Source organism: Platalea leucorodia (assembly GCF_965183815.1).
Source record: "Platalea leucorodia genome assembly, chromosome: 1".
NCBI lineage: Eukaryota > Metazoa > Chordata > Aves > Pelecaniformes > Threskiornithidae > Platalea > Platalea leucorodia.
The window spans coordinates 28,997,474-29,012,350 of NC_138823.1; the positions used below are offsets into that span (position 1 = coordinate 28,997,474).

The window sequence follows — 14,877 nt, forward strand, 5'->3', positions numbered from 1 at the left end:
TCGCCGCGGTCCGTCCCGCTGCGTGCCGAGAGAGCTGTCACGGCAGCGCGGCCGGGCGGCTGGGCTTCCTAAGCCGGACCGCACCGGGGCCGGGATGAGCTGCGCGTCCCCGGCCCCTCGGTGGCGGCAGGGGGACGCCGAGGCTGAGGGACACCCGCCCCCCCCGGCCCAGCCCGGCCCGGCGGCCGCTCCGGCAGGCCGCGCTGGGCAGGCGTTTCACGGCCGCGTAACGGGAGCAGCGCCCACACCCCCGCCCCGCCCGGGCTTGCGCCCCACTCCCCGGCGCAGAGGGCGGGCAGGGAAGCCCGGCCCGGGCGGGGCGGGCGCGTGGTGACCCCCGGGCACGGGCACACGCACCGCCCCGGCCCCACTCGCGCCCCGCGGCAGCGGGAAAGACTCGGGGCGTTCACGTCGCGCCGGGCTCTTCTCCGTGAGGAGAGCAGGGGAGGGCCGCCCTCCCGGCAGACTTGGCACTTGTGCGCCGGCTTCGGTACGTTCGTGTGAGGAAGGGCCGACCGCGCCTCCCGGGCGGCCGCCCTCCGACAGCCGCTCTCGGTGGCAGCCGGCTGCCGGCCCGGCGAGCGCGGCCGCACAGCAACGGCGCGGCAGGGCCGCCTTCTCGGCCCGTCGCCTTTAAGAGCCTACGGGGCGGGGCTATGTAGATTTCGGCTGAACATTCTGGAGTGGAGGGGAGCGGCGGGGGGCGAGGCGAGGCAAGGCAGGGCGCCGAGCCGAGCCGAGCCGAGCCGAGCCGAGCCGAGCCGAGCCGAGCCGAGCCGAGCCGAGCCGAGCCGAGCCGAGCCGGCCTTTCCCGGGAGGAGGCGGAGGCAGAGGGGGAGGAGGCAGGGGAGGGGGAGGAGGAGGAGGGAGAGGAGGAGGAGGAGGAGGAGGAGGAGGACACGGGGAGGCGGTTGCTGCTGCTGGGCAGAGAGGAGTCGTGCAGGAGCTGCGGCTGCACTCGGACGCCACATTCCCTCCTTACGGGACTGGTGGTGAGGATGAGCGAGAGCTGACCCTGCCGCTGCCGCCGCCTGTGCTGTGAAGTGTCTGCTCCTCCTCCTCCTCCTCCTCCTCCCCTGCTGTGGGTGAACCTGCGCTACGGGCTCTTCACCGACACGGGGGGGGGGTTGGTTTGTTTGTATATTTGTTTAAGGCAAAGAGAGAGAAAGAGAGAGAAAGAGAGAGATCTTCCATCCACTGAAGCACAGTTCACTATGATCGTACTCGCATTCAGCACTGGAAGCCGGTTGGATTTCGTGTCTCAGTCCAGGGTGTTTTTCTTGCAAACCTTCCTTTGGATTTTATGTGCTACAGTGTGCAAAGCGGAGCAGTATTTCAATGTGGAGGTAAGATCAGCCGTATGCGTGTGCCAGCGTGAGTGCTTCCCCCTCTCCCTTCCCCCCTTCCCTTTTTTTATATCCCCTAAATAAAATAAAACCAAATAGCCAGCCAGCCATGTCTTCCAGCAGCCGGGGCATACGCCTGTGTCGGCTTTCTTTCCAGCAGCCGGCAGCTAGCTCCCCTCCCCGAGTTCCCCCGCCTGATGGATGCGTTTCGGCCGGAGACCCCGTTATCCGCGGCGGCACAAAGCGCGATGCCGAGCGCCGGAGCGCAGCCCCTGCCCCCCCGCTGCCCTCGCCCACGGAAGACGGGGAACCCTCAGCCCGGGCACGGAGGAAACCTGGGGCGTAGTACGTACACGCAGCCCAGGGAAGGCTCTGTGCATATCTTGGACTTAAGATACCGCTGTATTGCTGAGTTTCCCCAGCCTTTTTTTTTTTTTTTTTTTTTTTTTTTTTTGAAAGAAGAATGAATGAAAGAGCGTTATGGGGACAGGAGGAAGGAAACTTGAGATTTTGGCATGTTTCTTTGTGGTAGAGTATTTGACAAAATAAGGGCTTTTTCCCATTTAAATGTAACAAAAAGAGTTGCCACTAGAAATAGTGAAGCAAATGGCATAAAGGTGCAACTACAGCACAAAAGTTAGAGGGTGTGGAGGACCAAGAAACAGAATTTTTCCAAGTGAAGAAGAAGATTAAAATGTGGGGATACCTAAATGGGGCAAACCCTAAGAGTTTACAGTGACAGTGAGAATTCAGTGGACATCCATTTCCAGTCACTCTTCTATATACTCCCAGTTTTCCCGTTTGGGGTTTTTACATAGTGCTTCTTATTAACTAGTGTTCCTGTACTGACTTTATCATCTTTGCATATATTCTTTCCTCCTTTTTCCCCCTCCTGTCACTCCATTTGTTCTGCTGTGACCCCTTTTTCTTAATCTGTTTCAATGTGATGTGTGTATTTCCTTTTTTCTTTTCCTGTCTATTCAACTTGTTCACCTTTCTTGTTATGTGTCTCTTTAATTTATATGTGCTCTTTCAACTTCTAATACATAATTCTGTTTTTCTGTTAGATCCCTGTGTTCCTTCACTTTCTTCTGTCCTGCCCACTCCAAACTTTCTGCTGCACCCATACACCACCCTCACTCATTCTTGTTTCTAGTTTCTTTCGTCTCCTGTGTTCCCACAATTCTTTCTCTCAGAGAAATGAAGTCTGTGTCTTTTCCTCCGTCTCGCACATATGCACACTTGCTTCTTTTATATGAGCTCTTGTTCTCACTCAGTGACACTCATTCTTGCTACCGTCTCTGGCGAGACTGCTCCCGCAGATGCTCCCTCGTCCCTAGACTGTCTCCCTTTTTGTCTAAAGTTCTTACCTGTCCTCCTTCTCCCTCTGCCTCATGCAAGACCGCCTCACACATATAAAAAAATCACTTTCTTTCCCCATGTCTGCTTTCATTCTAGTCTTTCCCTCTCTCCAGGCAGTTTCTCTTGCCACATGCAATCCTCCTCTCAGCTTAACAACACACATCTCTAGCTTCTCTCTCTGACTTGTATCTTTCCAGAAAGTATTGTCTTCTTACTCCATCATTAAGATCTCTCATGATTATAAATCCTAGTCTTTTTTTCTCTGTCATCTATGCTCTAGTCACTCTTGTTCGTTCCTTATCACAAATGTGCATCTCTGCTTCTGTTTGATTGTAAGCTCTTTGGGGCAGGACTCATGCGATGTGTACCATGCTAGAGTTTGGAGTACAATTGTGAGACTTTTGCTCTATAAATATTAAAGTCACAAATTTCAGAGCGCACATTGAAGTTTTATCCTTCTTTTGCTCATGTCCTCAGCTGCCTTCTTTACTGATGAGCAGGGGAAGGCAGCGTGGAAGAGAGGAAGTTGCTCTCTGTCTCCTCTCCAGGCTTCACAGGCTGGCCCCCTGCAGGGTATAGGGAAGAAATTCCAGCAACAGAACTTTCTCCTCCCACAGTAGTCTGCTTTGCTGGCATCTGGCTCTGCTGGAGAGACGGGCGGCAGATGGAGCTAGTGTGGGAGGAGGAAAAAGATTGGTTTAGTCAAGTGGAATATGAACAGGAGGCCAACTCCAGTCAGAAGGAGGTTTTATGAGGAAAGAAGGGAAACACTTTAATTTTTGCCACCTCTTCCATATGGAAAACAGCACATTTTGAGGGCAAAGGCAATATCAGGAGCAAGAAACACTTTTGGGTGGAATGAAGGAGCGTGTGTGTGTGTGTGTGTGTGTGTGATGAGGACACATATTTCTCCCTTTTGAAATATGCTATCTCCTGTTCTTCCTCCCAGCCCTTCTGAAACAGTGTGTTGTCATATGCCAGCGCTCCCAGTCTCTTTTCATATTTAAGTCTTTGAGCCACAGATTGCTGGGAGTCAGAAGAGTGTTCCAGGGAATTACTCTGGTATTCAAGAGTTGTCCTAACACGGGACGTTTCCCTAGGCCACTGCCTTTGACCACTGTCAGCGACATGGTCCTGGGCTAAACAGACCTGAGATTTGCCCCAGAACATCCATTGCCATGCTCACGTTGTTTGGGTAGCACTGAAAATTCAACTTTCTTTTTGTTGGGAAAAGCAAAGGCTAAAAGCATGGAAAATTTGAGGCAAAGGACTTGGCAACAGCATGGATGTATCGTGCTGTACAATCTGTGTGAGCACAAGTGCATAAAACAGTTGTACTTGATAGTAAATTGTGAAAATATGATAATTTCTTATGACAATAAGAATAAATATGTGAGGTAGGGTTCAGGAAAGAAGTGGTGTACGTTTAGTTGAATGAAATGTCACTGAATAAATGCTTAGGCTGGTTGGAAAGCAGATTTTTTTCATTCTTTCTTGTCTCCAAATAAAGTACAGATAATACCTATCGAATGTTATAAAATGCAGAGATCATTTATTTTCTCTTGTTATTCTGTCTCATTTAATCCACATTCCTGATTGATAAGCAGGATCTGTATAGCAGTGTAATATTTTTTTGTTTGTTTCTTTCAATGCGGGTTTGTTAGGCTCTGAGCCAGGGCAATTCTTAGGAGATATTATTGTAGGTCAAAGATATTAAATAAAAATGTTATCTTTTAAAAGAAAAGCACAAAGCTGAAGTTCACAAGCTTGTATGAACATAACCGTTCTTCTTTTATAATTTTGTTGTCCCTGTGTAAAATTTCTTTTAACCAAACATCTACATGGATGAAGTCCTCAAGCTTCCAATGATAGATGAGTTGTCAATCCTGAAATGTATTCATGTATGTGGTATTTCATGTAATAGACATAGCTGAGTAGAATTCAGACCATGGAGTATGGGACTCTGGAGGGGCACACCTGCACTCTGAATGAGTGAAAGCTTTGTGGTAAAGCTCCATGAGAGATGATTGTAAACTGATAGTTTAAGTAATGATGAAGTTTAAGATTCACATACTCTTATGTGTAGGAAGATTTTAGCATTAATTTTCAATGTTTACTGATTACCAGTGGCGTTTTTGTGAGACATTGTTTCTGACATCATGAGAAAAACTAAGGACTACGCTGTTAGCTCCCTCTTCTCAGTGCTAAACTATTGGTCCAAAACTATAACATCAATGAGTAAGTGCACTAACGGAAGAATATGTCCATCAATATAGAGTTTTTCTACTATTTTCAGTTATTTTTGTACAGTAGCAGAGGAAAATGTCCATCAGTCAGATAGTGAATGGAATAATAGTTATTAAAAGAACATTTTAAATGTAAAATTGAAACAAGCACACATAAGATAATTTGTTACTAAAAATGATGGAGCAACCAACTTCCCTGTCTTCTGCTCTTGTTTCCTCACTATAGTAATAATACCTTGTGTTGCTCAAAGACAACTCCTTTGCATGTTATTGGGAGTGTCTATAGGTGGTCTTTCACAAGTATCATCTATATAGACTATATATATATTTACATGTTTTCCTAAAACCAATACTATTGTACTGTTTGAGCTGGTATTATCCTGTGAGTCTAACCTCTAATGTTATCCGTTAGTTTATGTATATATTTAAATAATAAGTATGTGTGTATTTAATTTACTATTAAATAGTCAATATAAAAAAAATCAAAAAACAATGTCAGCATTTTGTTAAGGAAAAAATAGTTATTGAAAAAAGAATACCTTAGTCAGAAGACAGGATCAGCATGAATCTAGAATAAGGTTAATCTCTGGATCCTAATACTGCCTGCTCTTACTCAGCTGGGTATCTGCGTAAAGCCTGTTGAGCAAAGAAGTGTTTTTAGAATTACACCTAGTTTCACTGACTGTATCTGTGATAAGGGAAACACTAGAGACAAAGCATACTTTGTCATCTCTCTCCTCAAGCTGGCAGTTACGCTCTATTTTCCTTCTTCTAATGCTAAATATATAGACTTGAATCCCTAGGGGAAATCTTAAAATGACTCTTATTTTAGTGTGAGCAGCTCTTTAAAACAATACAGTCTTTTCTCTCCTCCCATTTTCAGAGGTGGGACAGTTGAATTGCATATTGTGGAACAAAATACAGTGGAATCCAAACTTCAGAAAAATACCATCAGTTTCCTCGATGGTAATAAGTGGCTGAGAACCCCATTGTTTTCATTGTTAATAAACTTTACAATTAGCCTCCAGCTCCTGCTGAATGGTAATGCATGACCTTTTCTTCCATAGGCTTTGAGTCTTTTAAGCTTAAAACCAGACCAGTTTAATTCTTCAGTTGGTAACTGAAAAGAAATAAACATTTGGGAGGGGAAAAAATCCTCCAATATCGCCTTTACACACCTTTCAACTAGTGGGCTTGTTTGTCAGGTTTCCAAGCACAACACAGTATTTTTATAATTTGTTAAAATGCAAGCTCAAAGCTATGGAGAAGCAATTAAGGTAGTTTTAATATAAATAGTGCCATGTGTCCTAAAAGGACTTTACAGGGTCTTCTGCATTGTTTTTAGTTGCAGTCAGTATGCATGATTCTCAGTTAATTAAATTCTGAGTCTCACTCTTGCATAAGGTATCAACCAAATGAATTGGATTTTTGTTAGAACAAGAAGTTCAAACTGAAATTATTAGAAGAATGGAGAGGAGTTATTAAAACAGGTGGTGGAGGTGGTTTGTGGGTGAAATATTAGTCAATAAAAATACAAATGTAATGTGGTATATTTCCTATTTGATTACTGAGGAAATAGAGATACATAGAAAACCTCCTGTAAAGGCTTCTGATGAGCAGATGTATCTAGATAAGGAAAATAATTGGAAAGTTATGTGTCTGGTAGGCAACAGAACACTTATCTGTCATAGAAGGCAAATACCTACTATACAATGAACTGGCTCTCGTTTGATATGAAGAAATACATGTGGAGACTACTAGTTGGCAGAGTGCATTCTCTGCTGTAATTTAAACAATAATTCCTGTTTACAAAAATTGCAGTAGATCAATTTTCCATTGTGAAGTATGAGATTATTTTGTGTTACTAATGTTGCAGGGACATTTATGGATTCTGTTGCCTCTGTTTTTTTCAAAGACAGATTGAAAAGATGGTCCCAGTTCACAATTGACATAGTATGTTAGACCTTAGTTGCAAGATGGATTTGTTTATAATTCTAGTTTATCATGTTTTCCTATTGCAGATTTTTGACTCTTTAGTGTTTAAGCATCACAGCTATTAGTGGTTCTCAATTCTACTAAAGAAAAGAAATAAAATGGTTAAATAAAGAGATTTATGTAATCACTTTGTGTAGTGCAAGATAAACCTACCAAAACATGTATTCCTAATGTTTTCTGACATAAGATCTTATTAAAATAAATACAGAATTTATTAGCCTACCAAACCCCCCTGAACAAGCCCAAGCTCTCGCCCCTTCCGTTATTCAGAAGGCATAATGTAAAACTCCTGCATAAGCATTCATTGTTTCTTTAGAGTGGATATACTGTGTTCTTTAACTGGTTTAAGATTTATGCTGCTCTTTGTCAGTTTTATTTGAATCCATCTAAAAGGTCAGTGCTTGCTCTAGGCACCTCAGCTCTGCTTATGCACTCGGCAAGACTGAGTTGCAAGAGTTTATAAAGATAGAATGTGGTATTATATAGATTTTAAAACATTTCAAACTGCATCTGTTTTCAGTATTTTAAAGTCTGTCTCATCCTTCTACTTTACTGAATGATCTTTTTGTGGAGTTAAACACTGGAGGACTCTGTGTTGATGCTTTTTGAAGATCCTTAAAGTAACAATGTAACTTTTTTTTTTTCCCCTTTAAATTAACCTATTTAAATTGCTTAATTCTTCTCACCTCTCTGTTTTGGATTCCAGTTTATTGTCTAACCTGTTCGCTATCCTCAAACAACACTATTGACCATAATCTGAAGGAGCAGGTTGAGTCTGTTTAATTTGTTATCTGTGATATGTCAAATGACAGATTTGGTTTCATTTTGTATGAGGAAGACCAGGATTAGTGCTGCAAACATGATTTTAGTTGGCACTGAAATGGATTTGAAAAATAATTATGATTAGAGCTTTATCCTTTAAAGAGAGGTCATGCTATTTGGAACCTTTATTTATTGGTTGCCTGGCAACTGTTCATTCATGTTCCTGCTTATCATCATTCATTATAAGCATCTTTGCTGTACAGTAAGAGCAATTAAGTGGTAACAACTTATTTCTGTGGTAAATTAAAATGGACATAAATTACAGAAATAGAAAAAAGAATATTTCTGTAGTTTTTACTTAGTAACCGAAACTGTTGGTACAATGTTTCTCTACTTATTAACAGCTGGTTTATACCAGCTGAGGAGTTATCTGCACTTCAGCTGTGATCATTATGTTTCTAGCATACCTTTTGAGGTATTACAGCACATAATTGACTTAGAGGCTTGTTCAGGTGTTTTTGTCATGCTTAAAATCTCCTGTTAATTTCAAGATCAAGGCTTCAGAGTATGAGGAAACTTATCCCCTGTTGATTTCAGTGCTTAGCATTAGGCAATCCAATCTCAACTTCTGAGGCTTGAACCTAGTGTTGGGAAAGGGGTTTAAAATTTTGGGATTAAAACTGCTGCAACAGGGGATGTGCAGCTGAAGCAACGAGCCCACAATAGCTCTATAGAACATTAAAGTCACTTGATGCTTTCTCTCTGTAGAACAATAGCAGTTTTTATTACACTGTGAGAAAACATTCATAAAGCATATTATTTGACAACTGTTTTGTGACTGTGGATGAGAAATATTTTGCCTTTTGTATCAGTTCTTTATGGATCATATCATGATTGACCCTTGTGTGGAATAGCAGTGTGGAATGGGATGGTTGTGCTCTGGGGTATTCGTAGATGATGTCTCTGTACATTGGGAGGAATATTGGAACAAATTCCTTATGGCTGCAACTTAAAAGAACATCTGTCACTGTAGGGCCAGGGTGGAAGTAGATTTGTCTCTCTGCTGCTACCTCTTGGTAGCAGTGGCTTTGCCTCTCTACCAGACGGCTCAGAGCTTGGCGTAAGAATGTCCCTCTAGGGCTGATGCCCTCCGCTTTGAGCTTCTAATTTTATTAACTCACCAGTACTCTTCATACCAGGCCATGGTTATGGGGGACAAAGTAACTGCTGTAAGACAAATCTATATAAATTTTCATCAGCTTTTCCCACTCACATGACATGTCTGTAATACATGAAGATGCTGTTACGCGTTTTTACCTTTTACGAAACAATTGAACTGGTTTCACAGTTGTATGGATAATTTGAAAAGAAATGGTAACTTCAGAAAATCTGATCTTTAATATTTTTTTCCTCATGATCTTGTAGAGAAACAGTTGTTTTATTTCATTGGTCCTGTTCATTTTTGCTGACATGTAATCACAACTCCACTTACAAGTGTGAAATACAGGTTGATGAGGGGAAGACTTACCTTTTCAGAAAATTACCAGCTGAAAGGCAGCTGGAAAATTATAAATTTCTTTAAAATGTAGATCACAAAACAGAAAAGCGAGCATCCCTTTCAATGGGGAGGAATATACTTCCTTTAAATGTGTCAGTGGATATTTACAAAGTGTACCAAAGAGGAAATTGCTTCCTTTTTGTACTGCATCTGGATCTGAAGGTGATGATCCTGTCATGTTTTTCTTTCTTACCTCAGATGTTGGTTATATGATGCTTTTCTAGGAAATGGCTTTGACCCACTGAGAAATTGACAGATTGTGTTTGTCTACATGTCATGGTTTACATGCTGTACAGAATAGTAATAATGCATTTAATTGGAAGTAAAATAAATGATCTGTCTTCCACACAATAAAATTTATTATTGCTAGAAGTAATAGTATTATATTGCCAACTGTACAGCATGATTTTGGTCTTGGCAAGTAAGGCTTTTTTTTTCTCTCATTACTTCTATGTATTAAAAAAAAAAAAACAAAACAAAGCAAACAACCCAGGACTGTGTTCCATTTTTTGATTTTCCTTATTGATTATGAAGTGCTGGATTCTGATACTTCTGTCATTTGTTACTCGTACATGGAATGTCAACTTTGGAAAAGTCTTTGTTATTGCTTTCTCTGTTGCACATATTTTTAAATATGTAGGAAAAAGGAGGTGATGTGAGTAAGTGGCTGAGGCATTGTGTTGGGAGGCTGGAGATCTGGGTTGTGTGTCCAGTTCCATCATGAGTCTTCATATCAATTACATAGCTTATCCATCTTTGTAACCTAGCTTCCACAAATGTGAATTGGACTAATTGAAGAGTATTTGCTGCCTTTTCCAATACATGCCAAGAACAATAGGAGAGAAGTGATGTAAAAAAGCCAGGAATATATCTTCATCATTCATTTGTCTTGGGACAGTTTCACTTTTTTTCATAAAAAGCAGTGGAAAGGTATCATAAAATATAAATACAGCATTTCAATTTGGTCATCTGGGTAATAATCCAAGTAGTGAATATGTTCAAGAGACAAGTACTAGAGCAGAAAAGGTGAAAAACATGTCTATAACACTTCAAACCCTGGTAGGTTTTTTGTTTTGCTTTGTTTTTTAAAACTGTAAGTACCAAAACTTGGTAGAGAACATCATTGTCAGTAGGATTACATGAAGGATGACATTAGATGACTGAAGATACAGAGTATCACATTCTCTTTCAGAATGAAAGTTGGAATAAGATAATTTTTGTTACCCAAATACGAAAATAAACAGTCCGCTTCAATATGTGTTTAAATAAATGTAAAAGTCTTAACAAATAAAATGGATTTTGGATCAGATTGTAAATGTTACGCAATGCAAAATTAAAGTGTTCTATTTTTGAATTAATGTACTATTAAATAAGTAAATTGTTCCACAAACATTCATGTTGCCTTGTCATCACAGTACCTAAGTTTCTCCTTTTTTGTTCGAATATTTGTGGATTTTTATGAAATACAATAAAAGATTGGCCTTTTACTGCTACAGCTATTAATGTTTTTTATTAGACACCATTAATAGGCAGACATGCTGCTCACATACCCCTGGATGTTAAAAACTTAATGGTGGGAGGATGAGGCACAGGGGAAATAAGAGATTTGCTATGCTGACATGCTAAGTATGATAGAAGTGGAAACTGAATCTTGTTCTTCAGGGTTCCTGTACTATGAGTTCACCTTATGATCTTCCTTCCTTCCACTTTCCTCCTTACTTTTCTTTTCCTTGCTTCTTTCTTATATCTTGTTTTCATCTTTATTTTTTCTTCTTTTTTTTCCTTTTCTTTCCCCTCAGCTTGTCTTCCTACAGACCATTGCCTGCAGCCAAGGAAAATCATCAGTCATTATTGAACCATAGAATCGGAGATATTAGAGATGGGAAAGACTTATCAAGAGCCTATTTCTCTGCCAGTGCAGGATTGCTAACTATTGTATATTTGCTGGAGTTTTGTCAAGTCAGTCAAGTTTTAAAATCCACAGTGGTGGGACTTCCAAAATTGGAACTGAAAAAAAGCTGGTAAAAATACAGTAGGAAAAACTACAGTGGAAGAATTCTTTTCAATAGATTTTTCCTTTGGCTACTGGCAACAGTTTGAAGTTGGCTCAGCTTAGGCAATTTCTGATAGGAAGTGATGTCTGTTCTATAATCCAAGATGATAACAACTGTTTATGAGCATAGGTGGCATGCACTGGTTGGTAATTCGGTGTATTTCTTAGACTTTACAGAATATAGGAGGGGCAGAGAGAAATGAAGGATTGATTTGAATTTTCACTCCCTTTGAAATCCTTAGTGCAGTTGAAATGGACTAACACTGCCTGATTTTAAAAGATATGTAGATGTGTATGGATTGCTGACACTGTCTCAGGAGGGTTTGACTAGTTTATGATGATTTTCTCGAAGTACTATCCCTTGTTGTATTTAAGTATTACTACCTAATGAATAAAATTGGATATTAATAGGAGTGTTATGGATATCTAGATATCACACTCTGTTAAAAAATCTTATTTTGGAGTTTCATGTATTACATCATTAGTGTGGTCACAAACAGAGACTAAAAGATGTTCGTGACACTGGCCCATATGAGCTATAATAATGTCCATGCTTTGCAAATTATGTGACACTTGTGAAACAAGGATCTCAAGATATTTTATGTGGGAAGGTTGAGTTTGTTTGCCGATATACATCTTGAGGATGAGATTTGTGCAGAATGATTTGCATGAGGTATATTTTCCAGCAAGTGTGCAAGCTACAGGCTTAGATTGGGAAAGGGATTCAGTTTGAGAGAACAGTACTTAAATTTAGGTATTCAAATGTGCTGTACATATTTCCTATATATTAATAACAGTCTGCTTCCTGAAGTCAATGAAGCAGAGAGACTAATTCAGCTGACCAACCAGTTAATGTCTGTATCAGAGTGACTTGAATCTTTTTTCTGGACTCTACTGTTGGTATGGACTAGTAGTGTGATTCAGTTGCTTACGTGTAGGCATCCAACACCATTTAAGGTGCCCTTGTCTGAAATGTGCACAAGGCTAGCAGAAATAACATGGGACCTACGAAAGCTTCATCTTTTTAGGCTAGCAACAGAAAGCCAGGCTGTGTCCTAAGTCATCTGAGATGACACTATACACTTCTGTTTAGGTAACTGAATCCTGTTCCCAATTTTAAGTGATGGTGGAGGGTGTCAAGACACCTATATGTGCAGAGCTCCCCCCAGGTAGACACTGGCATTCAGATGTTGTAATTTGGGGCTGAGTCCCTTCCCTCTGCAATGGTGGGATTGATTACACTTGTCTAGGTACCTGGTGCTGTTTAGGCCCTGTGGTCTATTTTACTTGGCCTCTAGATAACGTTCCAGAAAAGCATGGGCCTCCTAAAGGTCTGATGATATATCTGCCATCCCCTGGATAATGTAGAACATCTCAGATCACACGAGACACCCGTACTTCTGACAAAACCAAGAGCAGAACTCCATTTTTATGGTAGTACAAGTTTTACCCTGCCACTCTGGTGCCGTGCACATTATTAAATACATTTATCCCTTAGCACAAGAGGCTAACACTTTCTTACATCTTTAGATCTCATGTATTTTATATATTTAGTTAGAGATATAAAGAACACAACATTTCTCCACCGGCAACAAGGCAATTTTGCCTTCAACCTTAACGGCCTGGGCTTGTTTAAATCTGTGTAAAACATACTACCTAACTTATAGAGAATACTTCTGGCACATTTTATAAACTTAGTGCTCCTGACTGTTATTTGATGCCTTACTGTAAATTATTTTAAAGGCTGTCTTTCCTTCCTAAACATACAAACCTCTTAACAGCTCTTTGTTGTCCTTGAGGGGAGAAAACAGAATGTTAAGCATTTTCTTTTAAAGTAACTAATTAGAAAATACATTTTAGAAGAATAAGCTCACTAAATGTCTATTGTTTGATAGATAATCCCCAAGAAGATAAAAATGAAACTGACATTTTAATAATTTCTTTGGGTAACAGCCCTAGGCTCTCAAGAATAATTAACTATGTTTTCAAGTACTTTTGTTATGTAAAGTAAAATGTAGATTAATTCAACAGAAATTTACATTTCTGTGTTAATACCAGAATTTAGATCTCATCATAGGCAGGTATGTAATTTAATTGATTTATTTACACTACTTGCTTTAGGTCTTCAGAACTGTGAAATTAACTGGGTCAGAATAAGAGTGTTATTGGCCAGCTTATATGTTTACTTATTTAATTATTTATAAGTCTAAAATTTGAAATACCGGTGTATGCTACCTGATGTACTGTTTGAATGAGTTTTCTGCTATCATGTAATTATATAGAGACTAGATCTGCTGTTGATTTTTAGGTCTGCATTTGGGAAGGAAGAGTGATGTATCTTCAATCTTTTATTCCAGAAGAGTGTTCTTTGTACTATTTAGTTCTACTCTATTGTTTTGCACTGACAGGCTCATTTAGAGAAAAAACAGTATTTTAGTTCCTTTGTGAATAATCCCATCATTTTTCCTGGCTGCCAAGAGAATTCACTTTTGTCCCAGCAGTCAGATAAAGATAGAGTCATTGTTCTTCATAGATTAATTGCTTAGATGCCTTTTCCACTGAGATATTAGAGAATTTTTCTCTACATGCAGGGTCTTTCTAAGGAGGTGATGTCAGTTTAATGTGGACCAAAAGATTTGGATTCTATAGAAACATGTTCTTTCTTTAGCTTTGCTCAAAATAAAGATTCCGTTTCATTAAAAGTTTTTTTTAATGTCTTTATGAATATTCCCTTCCTTCTGTAAATTTTCAGCAGCAGAGGAAATGATCCTTAAGGTAAAACTAAGCTTTAAAAATGTGAGAATACATTCTGTGATGTTTTGTAAAAGTTACGAGTGACTAAGGGCAGGAGAGCCTAAAGCAACTCTAGGTTTTCTCATGTTCCAACTCTAATACAATAGAGAAATTCATCATGCCTGTTAGCTTTAGCATGATAGGTAGAAAAGGACAGAGTGGGACTTTTAACTTGAAATGTCCTACAATGCAAGGGCTTTGTAGGTGTTAACTTGTTTTTAGAAATAAAATAGCTACATGTGTAGTTGAAAATTGTTTAATGGTGTTTGGTAAAGTATCTAATAAAAAAACAAAAAATTATGATTTTTTTTTTCCTTTTGAACAAAGAATTCACAGAGTTATTGAAAGAAGTCAATAGCCTTCAGATTTATATAGAAATGGAGGGTATAAATATGCTTGTTCCATGGTTTCTTTTTTTAGAGCTCATACACTACCCATGTTTCGATGATAAGAAGAAACTGTTTAGAGACAGGAAGAAGAAGGGAATCCACCCATATTTGATCTATTTTCTTTTACATAACTGTTATTTGTTTATTTGTTTAGCTATTATCTTAATAAGATATCTGTGTGGTCTTGATTGGAAAACTTTGATGAGATTCTAGCTTCATGGAATTGGTCAGATTGTGCCACTAATTTATTTGGATCTGAGATTTTACTCCAAGCTGTTTGAAAAGCACTGAATTGCCAAACATTTTAACTGAGTGAATTAAGAGTATGTATATATTAAATACCTAAGGTAAATATTGGTGTGGAAATCCGTAG

The 14,877-nt window shown here is 39.9% G+C and overlaps 1 protein-coding gene across 1 annotated transcript in view; it reads left to right on the forward strand.

Annotated features, from left to right (window-relative positions):
* Positions 1-943: 943 nt before the first annotated feature.
* MMP16 (matrix metallopeptidase 16) overlaps positions 944-14,877 on the forward strand; it is a gene marked incomplete at its 3' end in the record, with an annotated part of 183,269 nt that continues 169,335 nt past the window's right edge. The window contains exon 1 of the mRNA XM_082327266.1: positions 944-1,346. Coding sequence (XP_082183392.1) covers positions 1,215-1,346 — 132 coding nt within the window. The 5' untranslated portion in view covers positions 944-1,214. The remainder of the gene's footprint in view (positions 1,347-14,877) is intronic.